Raw genomic sequence first — 19,122 nt, forward strand, 5'->3', positions numbered from 1 at the left:
GGCTGCCCTTTTTCAGTTCAATTTGTGTCTAAACTGATTTTTGAAGATTTTTTAGACTAGGAAAAATACTGGGAGTCATTTATAAAGTTTGCGCATGCGCATATTTTTCACAAATGGTTGTATTGCGAATGTTTTTTCCTGAACGCTAATATATTACACTGCTCTGGCCGTCTTTCCAGTTTTTGCGAATTCGCAATGTGAATAAATTTTCGCAAATGGCGCGCAAATGAGACTGGAGTTTGCGCAAGCTCACCCAATGTGCGAGGTTGTTGTACGTGAAAATAGCATTGACAATAACTTAAATTCGCAGTTTGCAAAACTGTTTTGCGAATATTTTATCCGCCACCAAAGTTGTGGCGTAATTGAGTTGCAGAGTGTGTGCACAAATATTCGCAATTTTGTGAATTGTGACATATTAAAAAAGCTCCTATAGACATTCGCATTGTGAACATTTTTTTTTCACAATTCTGTTTGCACCCTCTTATTTAGCTTTATAAATTTAACCATGCACAGGGCAAATATATTCACTTTGCGAACCAATCTTGCACAAAGTGTATAAATGACCCCCAATGATTTCTCTCTGCACAGAGGCAATCCTGGGGGTGCTGCCACCTGAGCTGCTGCCCCCCTCTCCCACTCCCCACTTAAAACTTCAGCGTTGGAGCAGGTCAAAAGGGGGGACTAATGCTTTTTGCCGCTAGGGTTGCCAGTATTTAACCAGCCTGGGCTGTAAAAATGATGGTTGAACCCAATGTTATTAATAGGGGAAAAAAGATAAATATATAGAAAGGCTGGTATTTTTTTCTGGAAAAGGTGGCAACCCTATTTGCCGCCCAAGGTAACAGGCTGTTCTCTGCCACCTAAAGATTTACTTAAACAAATTTGAACCCCCAATCTTCACATTCAAATTTGAGAATAAAACAAAATGCATCAATTCATTTTTATTTGACGTAAAGGGTTCATATTTGGTTTGGCTGAACACATTTAGGGGTCATGCCTAACAAAATCCTGGATTCAGTGCATCCTTATTTTTGAAAACCAAGTATTATCGTCTGAGAAAGAAAGGCAAAAGTTGCACATGCACAACAGGCACTTAGCGCCCCCTGCGCCAAATGCGGACGCGCGTGCGTCGCAGTGGCTGCTCGTGCACGGCCATGCACAAACAAGGACATTACAATAATCCTGCTCTTGTCATTGCCTGCACATAAGCTAATATGTGCCTTCCTTTAGCCTGCACTTGACGTACTTAGACGCAAGCCAATCAAAGCACAAGGAACAATAGACTACATATCCCGTCATGCACTGGGACCAGAAATGACGACGCAGAACTGTCAGGTGGTTAATGAGATCTGCCAAAATGGCGATTTTTAGCGTATATGTCGTGAACAAGGCTGGGGGGCTGATTTACCAGTTGGATAACCAGAGTCCGCGTTCGGAGACTGAGAAAACCTTTAGTTTTCCTTTGGATCTGGTGCTTAAAGTGCACGATGAGCGAGTGATTGTGTCTTTTGGCCAACGTGACGGAATTAAAGGTTAGTTGACATCATGATATTTCTGAAAAATATTTTCTCCTAAGTCCTTTACCGTAATTTGGCTCATCAAGTCCTGATGCTACTAAAAAAGAAAATGTAAACATAAAAAATAGGGTGATTTTGCCTATGGTAATGGTTTTTATCCTACCTTTGATATGCTACCTTAGTTAAGTACAAATCCTGCCCAAAACACAACTGTTAAAGGAAAACTATACCCCCCCCCCAAACAATGTAGGTCTCTATAAAAATATATTGCATAAAGCAGCTCATATGTAAAATCCTGCTTCATGTAAACAAACAATTCTCATAATAATATACTTTAATAGTAGTATGTGCCATTTGGTAATCATAAATAGAAAATTGTAATTTTAAAAAATAAGGGCAGCTCCATGAGATCGTACGATTCACTGTGCACGCAAACATACCAACCAAACTATACTTCATAGGTCACATGAGCCAATTAACAGACATAGTTCTGTCTTTTGCTTCAACACTTTACTGTTAAGAGTTAGAGCTGTAGTATTTCTGGTCAGGTGATCTGTGAGGCAGCACACAGACCATCACGAAATGGGGGATCAAGGCAAGAGATGTAAAAGGGCAATATTTACTTAAATATATATTCCAGTTTGGTAAGATTCTTTAATATGCCACTTAATATTATATAAACGTTTTAGTTGCTTAAGTATTCATTTTGGGGGTATAGTTTTCCTTTAAAGCTGAAGAATTTCTTGTCTCATATAATGTCTGTGACAAATGGCAGTGTTCTATTTTGTAGCTTTTTCAATAATCGTTTCCTTGATTGTAAATCCCATACCCATTAAGTGTGGGTAGGGTTGCCATCTTTTCTGGGAAAAAAAAATACTGGCCTTCATATATATTTATCTTTTTTTCCTTATTCATAACATTTGGATCAAGTATTATTTTTATTTGGGTCACGGGAGAAATTAGGTTAAGATAATTGACTATACTGTAAAATAAACTTTCTAAATATTTATGGATTCCATTTCTCCTGTAGTTGGATATGCTGTTCTGTCAATTAATGGGATTGATGTGAATGGCAGATACACGGCAGATGGGAAGGAAATTTTGGAATACCTTGGTAACCCTTCTAACTATCCCTTGTCCATTCGGTTTGGTCGACCTCGGCTCACTTCCAATGAAAAGCTTATGCTGGCTTCAATGTTTCACTCGTGAGTTGTAAATTATTTGTAATTTTGCTACAGCCTATATTGTGTGACATATGACTGTTTTAAGCCCTACATCATCATGAGGTAAGTTAGTGCCTCACCACATTTAGTTTTCTTTCAGTGTTTCTCTTTATGCACGTTTTGATATCTTCTCTGGAAATAATGTAATCTGCATAGTGTTGGATTTCAGCATGCCAGATCACATTCTCAGTTGATTTATTTCCCAAAGTACTACTCCCTAACATTTTTTTGTACAATCCCTCCAAAAATCTTGTTGTTCTTATGTCTTTATTTGGAACAATCTCTGTGTTTTATGGGCAAGCAAAAGCACACAAGCTCAGCTCAGTCTAGTGCTGTTTTTCAGGATTTCAGCATGGTACCCTGGTCTATTAAAATAATACATTAAACAGTACAGCTTTCAATGACAATTACACGCTTCCTACTTTGTTGCAACAATTTGGGAAGGTCCTCTTCTGTTTCAGTAGAATGAATCCTCAATGTACAAATCAAAGTCTGTACCACCCTGACTAGCTTTCACAGAACCCCAACATCAATTAAACTGAACAACTGTGGCATGAATCAGAATGCTGACCTGAACCTCAATTAATGCCCATGCTAGCTGTTTTTGTGGCTTATTAAATGCAAATCCCATCTAAAGTGTAGTGTAAAGTCTCCCCAGAACAGTATGCTAAAAAAAAGACAAAGGGAGAACTAACTTTATATCAATACTCTTTGTATTTGTCATTCAAGTGCCAGACATTTTGGCCATACACATGTGTAGGCTTATTTATTAAAGGCTGGATTTTAGAGGTTTTTGAAACCACGACTAAACTTACAAACCCTAAAACCTTGATTGTCATTGAATTTATGAAAAGATCTGAATATGAAAGTATGAATGAAAAAAAAAATACCTCTAAAAATCAAGTTTTTATAGTAAAATTCCTAGGGGGAAAAATCCGAAATCTCTAAAAGTACCAATTGATTTAAAGGGCACCTGTTGGGCAAAAATGCTATCCTCAATAGCCATGTTGGGGCATGCACATAATGAGTGAGTGACGCAACTTGCTCATTTTGCGCGTAACGTCAGAAGCGTGCGATGTGACTGACATGGCTGCTCGACCTAGAGCTCCCTCCCAGTGTGAGGGTCCTAGTGCTGGCAGGGGGGGGGCTGGGGCAATTTTAAAAAAAATAATTAACCTGGAGTGCGAGCTCTATTAGCCTGCACCTTTAGTTGGGGATAACATTTTTGCACAGCTACCATTGACTTCTGTAGGTATTTTTATAACTTCTTAGAAATATAGAAAAAACACAAATTTTTCAAGATTCATGGAATAAAATCACAATTTGTTAGTAAATGGGGCCCTAAGTGTATACATAGTGAAAAGATGCTTAAAGGCAGCAGTGTTTTATTTGGTGGTAAGAGAAGTGAAGACGATAAAGCAATATCTGCAGGGAACAGATGAACTGTCATTTGTTGTTCAGTAATATTTTTAGCATAATTACTTTTTATTTGAATTTAACAAATTGAACTGTACAAAACCTTTGGTACCTTACAGTTAATTCACAAGTGTAATTTGTTTTGTCATTAATCCAGTCAATGAAGTAGATTCAAGATCTTAAATTATTTTTATATTTATTTACTTGTAATACCTTTTTGTGGTTTCTGAACTAGTTAGCTTTTTGGTCAGCAGCTATCTAGTTCAGGGGTGCCGTTATCGGTATCTACCAGTAGACCTTTAGGTGGTGATCAGTAGATCTCAAGACACTGTCAACAAACAGCTTGTCTAAATCACCCTCCTGTTTCATTCTTTTCATTCAGATATTTTTTACATTAAAGGAGTGGTTCACCTTCAAACAACTAGTTGTTTTCAGATAGCTCACCAGAAATAATGACATTTTCCAATGACTTTATATTTTCTATATGTCACAGTTTTTCTAATATTGAAATGTTAAGTGTAATTTTTCACTTTCTGAAGCAGCCCTGGGGGGGGGGGGTCGCCGGCTCTGTAAACTGTAAATGGATACATTTAGTTGATACATTTCTTATCTTTGTCCCTGCTGAGCAGAATCTCTGGGTTTCATTACAGGCAGCTGTTAGAATTGATACAATAGTTGCTAATATTCTAGAGATGCTGCTGAGAAATGTATCAACTGAATGTTGCAAAATTGTAACAGATTAGAGTCTGCACCTGAATTAGGCTAGGGCCACACGGGAAGATTCAGGGAGATTGGTCGCCTGGCGACTAATCGCCGCGTCTTTAATCTCCCTGAATGGCTTGCTGGTATCTCGCACCCGCAAGCCATTCAGGGAGATTAGACGCGGCAATTAGTCGACAGGCGACTAATCTCCCTGAAATCTTCCCGTGTGACCCTAGCCCTTACTGAGCTGCCAGATTCAAACACCAGAGACATGAACATTCAACTTTAGACTTGATTTTGGAAAAACAGTAAAAAATAAATAATGGGAAGTAGTTGAAAAAAGTCTTCATTTCTGGGGAACAATCTAAAAACAGCTGAATTGAAAAAAGTGTTTGGTAGGTGAACAACCCCTTTACATTTTCTCATCAATTTTTAAAGCAATATTTTCCATGGAACAGAATGCTAACAATGCTTTTATGGATGTAGATTATAATGGGACAATATCACTAAAAGCAGACCTTGTATTAGTAAAGTATGGGCACTCCTGATCTCATTTTACCCTTGCAACCAGGTTGTGGCTTGAATGGGAGACTGGATAGGAGAGGGCATAAAAAGTATAAAACAATAACATTGTTGCTTTGCAGAGCAATAGTTTTTTTGTCAGTAATATACTAAAAGTTGATGTAAAATGAACTACTCCTTTGGAATCAAACTTGCCCTAGTACCAGTGCTACAAGGCAGCAGTTCTAGCTAGTAAAACAATGTGTAAAAGAAAACGGATCCGCACACACACCGATTAGTGCAGTCGGGGATTATCCCCTTTTATTCAGCCACCAAACATCAACGTTTCGGGGGGGGGGGGGAACACCCACCCTTCATCAGGACCACTAATCGGTGTGTGTGCGGATCCGTTTTCTTTTACACATTGGTTGCTAAGGGACCCGGCCGGGTCAACGGAAGGAACGCACCACCAGCTTGCAGGAGTGGTGAACTACAGGTGTGCGGTAGGAGAATTACACTGTAATCTAGCTAGTAAAACGCCATACTGCATTATCTACAATACTCCATTAGGGAATCCTGGGGCTAACACCATCTTTGCAGGTAGCTACAGGTTTAACCTACGTAATTTACAAGAGGGGAATTGAATGGACCAGGCTGCACTGAACACAACTATGCGGAAGTGTAAGGAGTGACTTTTCATTGAAGTACCTACATTGTTTTGCAAACTTGCATGACTGCAATTGCACTTAACCATAAATGAGCCTTTATTGATTTCTGTTGAAGATGTTTTTTTTTATACTGACCCACATTCTGTTTTTTGGGTTTTTTTTGTATGTTTAGTATAGCAAATAAATAGTGTTTTGTGTATCAAAAATGGCTGAATTACATCATGTTTGTTTGCTCCCTGCAGAGGTTGTGTTAGAAAATCTTTACTCATAGAAATAAAAAATACAAACATGTTATTTGGCTGGGTGACCACATTTTTAAACATGGCTGTGTTTATACAGTTCTGTTCTCTAACCAGAAAAAATGCAGATAACCCAAAGTTTATTTGAGAAGCAGGCTTAGATTGTACCCTATTCAATATGAGCTGATATTACAGCCCCTGTTATCACAGGATAACAGGAACCTGTTATCTAGAATGCTCGGGACCTGGGATTTTGCGGATAACTGATGTTTCTGTAATTTGGATCTTAATTTTTTACACATCAATACAGTTCAGACAGGACAGACTTCATTTGTTCTTGGAATATGTATTTTCTTGGCAGTTTTAGAGGTGCATCAGAGCACACTCTCCATAACCTGTGTTGAGTAGAAATCCTCCTAACATGTGAAATTAATAATCTGGAATAATCTGTGTTTTTCTTATGTTTTCTGTAGATTATTTGCTATTGGATCTCAGCTCTCCCCTGAACCAGGAAGTTCTGGCATTGAGATGCTGGAAACTGACACCTTCAAGCTACACTGCTATCAGACATTAACTGGTGAGAGTGCATGCATATGCATATATATATATATATATCCTTGTGTATCATGTATAATAAATGGGTTCTGAGAGAACTGGGATAAGTAGTATTGGTACCCAGCACAATACTGCTTGGCCTTGCCTGACCACAGTTGCCCCCTTTGCAGGTTAAGGTCATTCACTTCCTCACCCACTGCTTGGTCTGTACACTTCTTTTTCCACCTCAATTGTTTCCCTGTCTGTTGTGCTCAAGACATGTGCCTATGTTGCTTACCCTTAATTTCTACCCTGTTCTGACCTGCAGTGTGAAAACTTGGTAAATCTAGTTGACGATTATGCACAATAACCAAGCAGAGTGTTATGTGGGATTGTTGGTGGGGGTTGTCTGTTTGACCCTTCTTTGGCCATGGCTCCTCTGAATCTCAGCTGGAAAATGGCCATGGTGAAGATTAGTGGGGAAGAGCAGACTGAGCGCTTTTGTACTGCCTAAGTGGACATGGATACAGTATATTGGATACAGGATATTGTAGCCAATTTATTCCATGAAAGTGACTGTGCTTCTTAGTGTCAGAATAAAAGGACCAAGTGTGGTTCTCATGAGCAAGCAGAAGGTTGTCTGTTTTCTGATCGGATATTGCCAGCTCTTCCCTAGTTTCTCAGTCTTTAGCAGCTGAAAGATGATGGTGCGAAGAGCAGTGCATAGAAAAACACTACGAAGAACTCAAAGAGGTGCCTACTGGACATACTCACTGCCTCAGCTCTAATGGAAATCAGTCTTGCATATGAAGTAGGCACATCTTTGAGGTCTTCACAGTCACAGAGAGAAGGAGTGCTGAAGGGTAGGAGCTTCACACTTGATAAAGAAGTAATAAAAGAGCTGCAATTCAGCTACTTTTATCAGACACATTTAATCTAACTAAATGGAGGGAGAAAGGTATATAATTTGGGGGCTGTTAAAGGAGAACTAAACCCTAAAAATGCATGTGGCTAAAAATGCCATATTTTATATAGTGAACGTATTGCACCAGCCTAAAGTTTCAGGTTCTCAATAGCAACAATGATCCAGGAATTCAAACTTGTTACAGGGGATCACCATCTTGGAAAGTGTCTGTGACATGCACATGCTCAGTGGGCTCTGTGCAGCTGTAGAAAATCTAAGTTTAGGGGTTGTCCCAAATTATCAAGCAGAAAATTCGGTTGGTCTGTAATATAAGCTGATGCTACAAGGCTGATTATTAAATTCTGGTGCTAGTTGCACTGGTTTCTGTGCTGTCATGTAGTAAGCATCTGTATTAATTATTAATCAGCCTTATATTGTGACATTTCTATTCTATGTGTACTGTATATTTTGAGTCAGTCCCTAAACTCAGTACGTGACAGCAGCACAGAGCATGTGCAGTGAATCAACAGAAAAGAAGATGGAGAGCAACAAGGGCATCTTTTGAGACACAGATCTTTACTGCTACAGGACTGTGGTTGCCTTGGGCTGGTACAGAAGCCCAAAACATAATGTACAACATTTATAGCCTTATTATTTAGTTAAGTTTTAGTTCTTCTTTAAAAGTAATTTTAGAGACAGAGAGAGAAAGTAAACTTAGGGGTTAATGTATCTGACATAGGGTTTTGTATACAATATAGTCAGTCTGGTGCTCTAATATTGTTCATCTATTACTGGTGTAATAACAGATATTTATTTTTTTCTATGCACAATGTTTCAGTTCAGCATTCTATTAAATTTCTCAGAGACTCATTTTTGACTATAGATGTGGGAGGTGGAAGCAGTTTTCCTAATTAATGTGCACGCTTTATTGTAACCCATTTACTCTATGCAAGTGCCTGTGCTTCTCTGACAATGGGGTTGGGAAAATTATTATCCAAGATCAGATCTATTTCATTCCCTCTGCTGAATTGCTTGCACAATTTCACATGGATATTTTGTTGACGGGGTACATTTATCTAATTTAACCTTAATCTCACTATTTCCTTGTTCTAGGCATTAAGTTTATGGTTTTATCAGACCCCCGCCAGGCTGGTATAGACACTCTCTTGCGCAAGATCTATGAATTGTACTCGGATTATGCTCTTAAGAATCCATTTTACTCTCTGGAGATGCCCATCAGGTAAGGAATAGAGCTGCCCACCAAGCCAAGGCTGCTTCATTCCATAATAATTAATTGGTATTTGGTTGAATCCAAAAACACAATGAATTTGATTGGATAAATACCATGCAAAATCCATAACCTACTTTGTATATTGATATTCTGTCATGTAAAAAAAAAAAAAACTTGCCTTGAAGTGCCTGGTGCTATGACCATGTAAGATGTACCTTTCAGATTAATACTGGTTAAGCAACAAGTATTCCGCTGAATCATTCTGTTCTTGGGCATGGTGTTTAAACCATGACTTGCTTGCTAGAATCCCATGTACATTCCAAGTTGCAACTGGGAAATGGCTAGACAATTTCATCAAATAAAAAATTTTATTTTAAATTTTCCAAACCAACATTATTATGGCTAGACAATTTTAATCAAAAAATGCAAATGAATATGTTTTCTGGCCAAAATCCTTTTTGAAATGTTTTCCTTCTGTGTAATGCAGGTCTGAACTCTTCGACCAGAACCTCAGGTCTACCTTGGAGGTAGCAGAGAAAGCAGGAACCTTCGGACCTAGTTCATAATCCTTCCCAGGACAAAACTGCTACTCCTTAACCCTGTACAATTTTTATTGAAGTGGCAGAGAAACTACAGTTTTTAAAAGGGACTTAAATCTTTACAAGTGTTTTTCTGCTGGAGATGTTGCCTTCTTGAGTGAAGAGCATTGTGGCACACTGCATAGACTGTATATATTGTAATATTGAATGCTTCAAAGTATGTTATTGTAAAAATGAGTTGGAAGACATTATTTCTTCCTAAAATGTTATCTGCACTGAAATGTTTAATGTACTGTTTAACATCTTGGTAAAATATTCAATTATTCTGTAAATAAATACTAAATTCTAAAGTGACTTGCTGTTTTTGTTTTTCTGATATGTGTCTTGATTTTTCATCTCAACAGTTTTTCATTAATTAAATCATAGAATGAAATATTTCTCATACAAATCATCATTTGTGTTACTGCTGAACAAACAAACAAACAAAGTATAAGCATTCATTTAGAAGTGCAAGCTTAATAATAAACAGTGCCAGACCAACTGAGGAGTTCTGAGATGGTTCTGAGCACAACAGGCTGACTCAGGAGGTGAAGATGAACCAGAACTAGGCAATCAGAAGAAGTTCGTGCCTAGTGCCCCCACAGTTTTGTGCCCTAGGCACATGCCTCTTTTGCCTACCCCTAGTTCTGGCCCTGATAAAGAATACTGTACCTGCCATTAGGGTTGGCATCTTTTCTGGAAAAAAATACCGGACTTCCTATACATTTATTTTTTTCCCTATTAATAGCATTGGGAGCAACCATCAGTTTTACTGGCCAGGCCAGTAAAATACCGGCCACGTGGCAACCCTACCTGCCATCCTAGTGCTGTGAATAGCCTTACAATTTGCACTATGTGTTAAATAGAAACCATATAATTTTGTGGTAACAAAGAAAATACAGTACAATGAGGTACCCTGTGATGCCTAGGAAATGTAATGTTTAATATAAAATTACATACACATTTTTTTTTATTAAAAAGAACCTTGTTGCTGATATAAAGGTCCATTGCAGGTGAGGCCACGATGTTCTTTTGTTTTTAAATGAAAACTTCTTGATGACGTCTTTGTAAATAAGTGGATAATCCCTAAAAAGTTTTGCTGCATTCAATCATGCCATGTCCAAACACAGATGAATCAAAAACATCAAACAATTAAAATGTATATTTTTAAATGTATATAGAAGATTAAGTGTTTACACAAATGATTTAAATGTTTATCTGTAAACTGCTAACTTTTCTGAAGAAAAATAAATGCTAAATGGTATTCCAATGCTTACTTACGCCACTGGCTTGGCACAATACTCAGACAATTTGGGGTTATGCTGCCTAAGAAACAGCCCAGCCACCCCATCCACATTACATGGCGACCATAGGAACATATAAGCCAGGCCCGGACTGGCAATCTGTGGGTTCTGGCAAATGCCAGAGGGGCTGCTGTACGGCTCCATAAAAGTTACCATATAGTGGGCTGGTAGGGGGCTGTTTGGGCTGGTAGGAGGCAGTTTGGGCCTCTGTGTATTTGGAATGACAGGGCCTATTTTGACTCCCAGTCCAGGCCTGATATAAGCTATTTGTGTTTCCTGCAAAAACACCACCTTAGGCAGGGCAACCACCTCTCTGACATTGGTATTATTATTGATTATAGCAACTACTAATATATTATATTATAATTATATACTAATGATTCAAGAGCAGCAAAATGTGTGGTGGCGTTGAAAAGAGGGATGAACCTCGGAAACCTGTGGCTGCAGTCCTGACAGCTGTAGTTTTACGGCAATTACCAACAGGTCTGAACTGAGAATAAAAATAGGCCCTGGCATTTCAGGTACCCAGAGGCCCAAACAGCCCCCCCACCAGCCCACTAAATAGTGAGTGTCTATGGCATCTTAGAGCAGCCTCTCTGGCATTTGCCAGAACCCACAGATTGCCAGTCCAGGCCTGATTACCACACCCTCTGTACAGACTTGTAGTCAAACATTAGCAACAAGCTTGAAGAAAGTTACAGAAGCATGTAATTACCCGATCCTGAATTTTAGGCCATAAATATTGCATAAAGCACCCTGTGTCGTTTAATAAAGGGTGTATATTATCAGGTGTTCCCCATTCTCCAGTTTTTGTGCTGTTCTAGTTGCATCACACACTAATATCTGCAGCAGGCTGGATTCACATTCTCAATGCCAGAGCGCAGCACCTGCCTGAACTGCTTTTGCGCCATTGTTCCAGAGGTATAACAAATCGCAGTCCCAACAAGATGGCACTTTGTATTTGTAACTATAACTACTAGATCATATTTCCAACTACATCTTAAATTCGTTGTTCACCTTAGTTGTTAGCTTTTAGTATGATGTAGAGAGTGGAATTTTTAAACATTTGGTTCTCATTTTTTATTATTTGTGGTTTTTGAGTTATTTAGCTTTTTATTCAGCAGCTCTCCAAGTTTGCAGTTTTGGCAATTTGGTTGCTAGGGTCCAAATCAACATAGCAACAATGCATTGATTTGAATAAGAGACTGGAATATCAATTGAAGAGGGATTGAATAGAAAGATGAGCAATAAAAAGTTGCAATAACATTACGGGCATATTTATCAAGGGTCGAATTTTGAATTGAAAAAAACTTCGAAATTCGGATTCAAAATGACCAATTAAGTCGAAGGTTTTTTTTGGTTGAATAGGTTTGCTTTCAATCGAATAGGTCCGTATTTGGCTGAATTTGAATCGTACGAATTGAAGGAATAGCGCATTTGATCAAATTAGATTCAAAGTTTTTCCCAAAAAAATCTTAGATTTTTCAAAGTCCATCAATTGACTCCAAATAGCTTCTAGGAGGTCCCCCATAGGCTAAAACAGCAATTCGGCAGGTTTTAGATGGCAAATGGTCGAAGTTGAATTTTTAAAAGGACAGTACATGATAAATTTTGATATTGGAATTTTCACTTTTTTTTTTAATTTGGACTATTCCCTAGTCGAAGTACACAAAAAATAGCTCCAAATTAAATTTTTTCATTCGAAAATTCACCTCGACCTTTGATAAATCTGCCCCTGCATGTGTAGCTTTACAGAGCATTTATTTTGTAGATGGGGGTCAGTGACCCTCATTTGAAAGCTGCAAAGAGTCAGTAGAAAAAGGCAAATAATTAAAAAAACGATATAAAATAAATAATGAAGACCAAATGAAAAGTAGCTTACAATGGGCTATTCATACTGAAAGTTAACATAAAGGTGATCGACCCCTTTAAAGACCTGAATTATTCTTTAGTAACAAGTATAGGTTGCGTCAGCTGAACAAAGGGGAACAACACATATTAAACCATATCTGACCACTCGACATTCGTCTGCTACCCATTCAAACGTCACACCATCGTGGCCCAATCCGCGGTGTATGCGGCTCACTGAACGTGGACCAATAGACGCAAATAAAGGATATAATTTACGGCCCGCCGATTGGCTAGAGATCCGCGCTCCGGTGACGTCAATTTATACCGGTAAATCAACCAATCAGTACTCGCCGCGTTCAGGCCTGTGCGCGAGACAGAGAAGGTGAGGTAAAAAAAGAAAAAAAAATACAGATAAATTGGGGCTTAGGTTATTTATGGGGACCAGCGGGAAAAACTGCCAGTTGTACTAAGCGGAGGTGAGATATCTTAGAGGCAAGGGGCTTCATAGGGAAAGGGACCGGATAAGCCACATGCTTGTAATACTCGGCAAGGCTGAAGGCATGGGTTACAATGCGTAAAATGACAGATTCTGTGGCTGCCGCACGGGCTGGAATTGAATGCATGACCAGGCAATAATATTTATTGAGAAAACAGACTTGTTACTGTATAGAGGGACCGAATTAAGGAAATTAATCAGTATGCATTGGCAATAACAGTTTTATGACTTATTTATGGACAATTTTATTTAAATTTATTTTGCGTCTGAAAAGTCTGCTTCTCTTTTAGTTGTGTCTGTGGGAGTCTATATAGCTGTATGTATGTATATATATATTTTATTATCTATGTAACTTTCTGTTTACATGTCCCCTTTTAATAGTCCCTCAGTGGTTTCCAGCCTAGGCTGCTGGTGCTGTTTCTGACTCCCATATTTCTCATCCCTAAACCAACACCCCAGAGGTACATATGTGGTTTGGGGTCAAAGACAATGTAGATGAATTAGAGACATATGAAAAGCAGATCGCTGTACAGAAGTGAATATGAGAATGATCTTATAAACTGTGATTGCTCCATTGCCTGCATGTAGATGGAATGGTGGGGCACACTGTGAAAATGGGGGGAGGGGGTGTTACACTTTAGTAAACAATGATTACATTCATTGAAAAGGAAAAACCTGGGAGACCAATGATTCAGTATGTGTCATTAAAATGAATAATTTTCAACAAATGTTTTCTTAAATTCTTGGTTGTGACACTGTTTTAACTCACTTTTTAAGGTACATGATGATTGTTCATAAAGTGTTTGGGAACATGAGGCCATTGGTTTGTGTTCTTTGGATGTTCCTCTTCGCACTGCTTTCTTCACATACTGGTAAGTTCATAATCCATTCTCTAAATTAATCTTCGTATGTATTGGGAGCTTTAGTATACAAGATACGTAATAGATGAAAACATAGCAATAGTTCTGTTCTAATGTGCAGTGTAAATACGTTTGCCAGCTAAGTTGATAATAAATCTATAGCTCATAAACCCTGTGTAAACAGATCCAATGTCACATGGCTGTTGTAACGGGGATTGGCATTTCCAGTCACTGCTGGAGATGGTCCATGTTTCTTGTTGAGGTTTCTTGCAGAGATTTGACATCACTTACTGGCAGTTCGCTTCAGGAGGCTTAAGCTGGCCATAGACGCAAAGATCCTATCGTACGAATCATTGAACAATCGGACTTCCCCATCTCCCGACCTGCCACTAACCATTCCGATCAAATAAAGTAGAAAAGAACAGATCAGCCGATGTTCTGCCCCTGACAGCAATCGTACGAAAGTTATGTCCGACAGTCTCCCACTGAAAATCGCATGATCGGCAATACATGCAGAGATATTATCGGCAGAAATCTTTTAACCTGTCCGATCGACCAAACGACGATTTCCGCTGGACGAAAAATGTCGGGACTCTCCACACATGGTCTGAAAATCATACGAATCCTCGATTCGTACGATCCTATCTTTGCGTCTATGGCCAGCTTTAGAAAAGACGTAATGCCAATCTTTATCTTTCGTCCTGCTAGGATTGGTATTTCCCAGGTAGGACTTTCGGTTTATAAGGACCCTGTTTTCTCTTGACTTGTGCATCTCCAGCTGCTATAAATCTTCAACTCCCAGATCCAAGATTTTTAGGAGGATCTCACATCCAAGCTTAAAGGAGGACTCCGATATTTTACTGTATAAACCAAAAGCTATTGGTTTATTTACCTTGTGCTTCAAGTTCATGCTTCAGTTTATGAAAATATCTAACTTCTGTTTACCTGTGACTATTTCAGAGTCCGTGGCTGTTATGTCTGTGGATTTGGGCAGTGAATGGGTGAAAGTTGCCATTGTGAAACCAGGAGTCCCTATGGAAATTGTTTTAAACAAGTAAGGACAACACAAGAAAAATGTGTATGACACATTCAATCGCATTTATGAAATACCATTAATACTGGAGTTATGTAGGAAAGTAAATTTACCCTGTTTGAATACTCCTAAAATTGCTCCGTTAACCCTTAGTGTGTACCATCTAATCTACTGATAACTTTCAGTCAAAGGGAAATGACACGGGACATCTGATTTTGTACAGTATTGTTTAGTTAAATTAAAGGTATAATCAGGTATGATTATCACAAGAAAATGTTGTGAGCCATTATTCCCACGTAAAGGATTTTTGTTTATATTAAATTGTGAGTTTCTGAGGAACCTTTAATCTTACTGAAGGTCAATATCTAGGATTGTGGTTTGGTGGAGAACGCCCTCTACTTAAATAAGCTATTTTGACTGCCTATTTAAAGGGATACTGTCATGGGAAAACATGTTTTTTTCAAAACGCATCAGTTAATAGTGCTACTCCAGCAGAATTCTGCACTGAAATCCATTTCTCAAAAGAGCAAACAGATTTTTTTTATATTAAATTTTGAAATCTGACATGGGGCTAGACATTTTGTCAATTTCCCAGCTGCCCCCAGTCATGTGACTTGTGCCTGCACTTTAGGAGAGAAATGCTTTCTGGCAGGCTGCTGTTTTTCCTTCTCAATGTAACTGAATGTGTCTCAGTGGGACATGGGTTTTTACTATTGAGTGTTGTTCTTAGATCTACCAGGCAGCTGTTATCTTGTGTTAGGGAGCTGCTATCTGGTTACCTTCCCATTGTTCTTTTGTTTGGCTGCTGGGGGGGAAAAGGGAGGGGGGTGATATCACTCTAACTTGCAGTAAAGAGTGATTGAAGTTTATCAGAGCACAAGTCACATGACTTGGGGCAGCTGGGAAATTGACAATATGTCTAGCCCCATGTCAGATTTCTAAATTGAATATAAAAAAAATCTGTTTGCTCTTTTGAGAAATGGATTTCAGCACAGAATTCTGCTGGAGCAGCACTATTAACTGATTAATTTTGAAAAAAATGTTTTTTCCCATGACAGTATCCCTTTAAAGGGATACTGTCATGGGAAAAAAAATTTTTTTCAAAATGAATCAGTTAATAGTGCTGCTCCAGCAGAATTCTGCACTGAAATCCATTTCTCAAAAGAGCAAACAGATTTTTTATATTCAATTTTGAAATCTGACATGGGGCTAGACATTTTGTCAATTTCCCAGCTGCCCCATGTCATGTGACTTGTGCTCTGATAAACTTCAATCACTCTTTACTGCAGTACTGCAAGTTGGAGTGATTATCACCCCCTCCCTTTTCCCCCCAGCAGCCAAACAAAAGAACAATGGGAAGGTAACCAGATAACAGCTCCCTAACACAAGATAACAGCTGCCTGGTAGATCTAAGAACAACACTCAATCGTAAAAACCCATGTCCCACTGAGACTCCTTCAGTTACATTGAGAAGGAGAAACAGCAGCCTGCCAAAAAGCATTACTCTCCTGAAGTGCAGGCACAAGTCACATGACATGGGGCAGCTGGGAAATTGACAAAATGTCTAGCCCCGTGTCAGATTTCAAAATTGAATATAAAAAAATCTGTTTGCTCTTTTGAGAAATGGATTTCAGTGCAGAATTCTGCTGGAGCAGCACTATTAACTGATTCATTTTGAAAAAATTTTTTTTTCCCATGACAGTATCCCTTTAAGTAAAGAATAAATTAAAGGACTGGTACATATATTGCAGACATTTTAAAGGGGTAGTTCACCTTTAAATTTGAGTGGACCGTGACATTCTGAGACAATTTAAAATTTGTTTTCATTTTTTTATATTTGTGTTTTTTCAAATTATTTACATTTTTGTTTAGCAGCTCCAATGCAAAAACATAAAGAAGCAGGCAAAAACTTCATGAGATGTCATATTTTCTGTGTTCGTTATTTTTTCAGGGAATCTCGGAGAAAAACCCCAGCTGCTATTGCTTTAAAGGAGAATGAACGTCTCTTTGGAGAAAATGCTCTTGGAATGGTAAGTTACCCAGTTATTCTTTGCAAATATTAGTGATTATTGGCAGTTGCCATGCACTGTCAAAGTATAACTGATTAGTGACCATGATCATAAAGTATAGTTGTACATACTACAATTTAATGTAGGCATGTTTTCTAAAAATTCACGCTTTTTGTAGGCTGTCAAGAACCCTAAGGTTACATTTCGATATTTCCAAGATCTACTTGGAAAGCGACTTGACAACCCACAAGTGCAGGCATTTGAGGCCAGGTTCCCTGAATATCATTTGGTAAAGGACGAACGTCGGGAAACAGTCCTTTTCAAACTTTCTGAGTAAGTGTTCTGACTTAATTATACTTATTTATTTTTATTATTTATGCGTTTTTCATTATATACGCTGTAATATGATATTGGTTATATTTGTTTATCAGCCAATTGGTTACATTTGTTTCAGCCACTACACCCGCCTGCTTTTGAAAAGCAGACTTTGTGGTGACATGTTAAACAACAAGCAATAATGGGTACATATATTATTAAAAATTGTAGGACAGGAAATGTTTGTTTTCTGTTTCATGCAAGATAAAATCTGAAAGATGTGAGCTCTAGATTTCAGTGCTTATTGCACATATCTAGGCTAACCACAAATTCTGCACTAGGGCATCCTCATTGCACCTCAGATGTGAACAAGATGAACTAGTGAATACATTTTCCCGATTGTGGTAGAGTTGATAGAGAAATGCGACTTAATCCCTTTACTTTCATACAACTCCCTTCAAATAGATGGCACCATCAATTGAAACATGTTGAATCAGTTTTCCCTGGGCGGCTTTTGACTTGCTTTTCTCTTAAGTAGGTTGACCTTCTCTCTTATGAAGGACTGTGAATGTGGATGCTTAACAGCTAACAATCGCTTTTGTAACAAAATAGAAACATTTTGAGGCATGTCTTACCTAGGTTGTTTTTTTTCTTTTTTTTCTTTTTAATGCTTTGTTGTTTCTAGATGTCCAAATGCGTGGTTTTTTTTTCAACATTAGGAAGAAGCATATTTGAAAGGGGAACTATCTCAAAAATAAACATTTATTAGAAGCTTAATCATACTAAAATAAGAAACTTTCTAAATACAAGCAATTAAAAATTCTGCATCATTTCTGGAATAATAAAGTTTAGGTTCACTATCCTCTCTTAGCATCTGTTTCTCTTTATTCTCTCTTCATGCAGTAGCTCGTGTCAGATTTTCATTGACAGTTCGATCCAATATATCTTATAGGGGGGCTTTCTTTCCTAGCAGATGTATTAGAGCTCCCTCAAATAACTGATTTCAGTTCAAACAAAATCTAACAAAATAACTACCTTTTGCCACAAATCCTGCATGTAGAGCAGGGATCCCCAACCTTTTGAACCCGTGAGCAACATTCAGAAGAAAAAGGAGTTGGGGAGCAACACTAGCATGAAAAATGTTCTCGGGGTGCCAAATAAGGGCTGTGATTGGCCATTTGGTAGCCCCTATGTGGATTGACAACCTACACTGAGGCTCAGTTTGGTAGTAAACATGGTTTTTATACAACTAAAACTTGCCTCCAAGCCTGGAATTCAAAAATAATCACCTGCTTTGAGGCCACTGGGAGCAACATTCAAGCGGTTGGAGAGTAACATGTTGCTCAAGAGCTACTGGTTGGGGATCACTGATGTAGAGAGACAGGCTATCTGGTGATTTTAATAGAGTGAGGGGTTATTCACCTTCTAACATATTTTTCAGTTCAGTTGGTTTCAGATAGTTCGCCAGAAATAGACTTTTTTCCAATTATTTGTGTGACTGTTTTTCTAATATTGAAGTGTAAAGTTTAATTTTTCACCTTCTAAAGTATCTCTGGTAGGGTGGGGGGGGGGTCGTCGAGCCTGTAAATTGTTCTAAATTAATACATTTAGTTGATACATTTCTTATCTTTGTCCCTGCTGAACAGAATCCATGCGTTTCATTAAAGGCAGCTGTTAGAATTGATACAATAGTTGCTAATACTCTGGAGATGCTGCTTGAAATGGATCAATTAAATGTTGC

The 19,122-nt window shown here is 38.3% G+C and overlaps 2 protein-coding genes across 6 annotated transcripts in view; both read left to right on the forward strand.

The window, feature by feature from the left end:
* Positions 1-1,344: 1,344 nt before the first annotated feature.
* trappc4.S (trafficking protein particle complex subunit 4 S homeolog) lies at positions 1,345-9,828 on the forward strand. Of its 2 annotated transcripts, NM_001096643.1 has the most exons (5): positions 1,345-1,532; positions 2,548-2,722; positions 6,740-6,843; positions 8,818-8,944; positions 9,423-9,828. In NM_001096643.1, the coding sequence occupies exons 1-5, from the start codon at positions 1,358-1,360 to the stop codon at positions 9,499-9,501; spliced, it is 660 nt and encodes a 219-aa protein (NP_001090112.1). In that variant the 5' UTR covers positions 1,345-1,357; the 3' UTR covers positions 9,502-9,828. The 2 variants fall into 2 exon arrangements, with proteins under 2 accessions (NP_001090112.1, XP_018097486.1); XM_018241997.1 differs by lacking the exons at positions 1,345-1,532; positions 6,740-6,843 and having other exon boundaries at positions 2,587-2,722.
* A 3,036-nt stretch (positions 9,829-12,864) lies between these two features.
* The window catches only part of hyou1.S (hypoxia up-regulated 1 S homeolog), a 37,772-nt gene continuing 31,514 nt past the window's right edge, over positions 12,865-19,122 (forward strand). For 2 of the 4 annotated variants that reach the window (XM_018242006.2, XM_018242005.2), the window contains exons 1-5: positions 12,865-13,050; positions 13,942-14,036; positions 14,985-15,078; positions 17,009-17,087; positions 17,245-17,399. In XM_018242006.2, the coding sequence (XP_018097495.1) occupies positions 12,893-13,050; positions 13,942-14,036; positions 14,985-15,078; positions 17,009-17,087; positions 17,245-17,399 (581 nt within the window). In that variant the 5' untranslated portion in view covers positions 12,865-12,892. Of the gene's footprint in view, positions 13,145-13,941; positions 14,037-14,984; positions 15,079-17,008; positions 17,088-17,244; positions 17,400-19,122 lie in introns of all 4 variants that reach the window. The other 2 variants (XM_018242008.2, XM_018242007.2) reach the window with 2 other exon arrangements.

This window comes from Xenopus laevis, chromosome 7S, assembly GCF_017654675.1.
Source record: "Xenopus laevis strain J_2021 chromosome 7S, Xenopus_laevis_v10.1, whole genome shotgun sequence".
Lineage (NCBI taxonomy): Eukaryota > Metazoa > Chordata > Amphibia > Anura > Pipidae > Xenopus > Xenopus laevis.

What these genes read in the sequence shown, in the direction of transcription:
- trappc4.S (NM_001096643.1), top strand. Translation starts at nt 1,358, where the DNA reads ATGGCGATTTTTAGCGTATATGTCGTGAACAAGGCTGGGGGGCTGATT. An exon ending in CTGCTATCAGACATTAACTG is followed by an intron (nt 6,844 to 8,817) that starts GTGAGAGTGCAT and finishes TCCTTGTTCTAG; the next exon opens with GCATTAAGTTTATGGTTTTA. An exon ending in TCTCTGGAGATGCCCATCAG is followed by an intron (nt 8,945 to 9,422) that starts GTAAGGAATAGA and finishes TGTGTAATGCAG; the next exon opens with GTCTGAACTCTTCGACCAGA.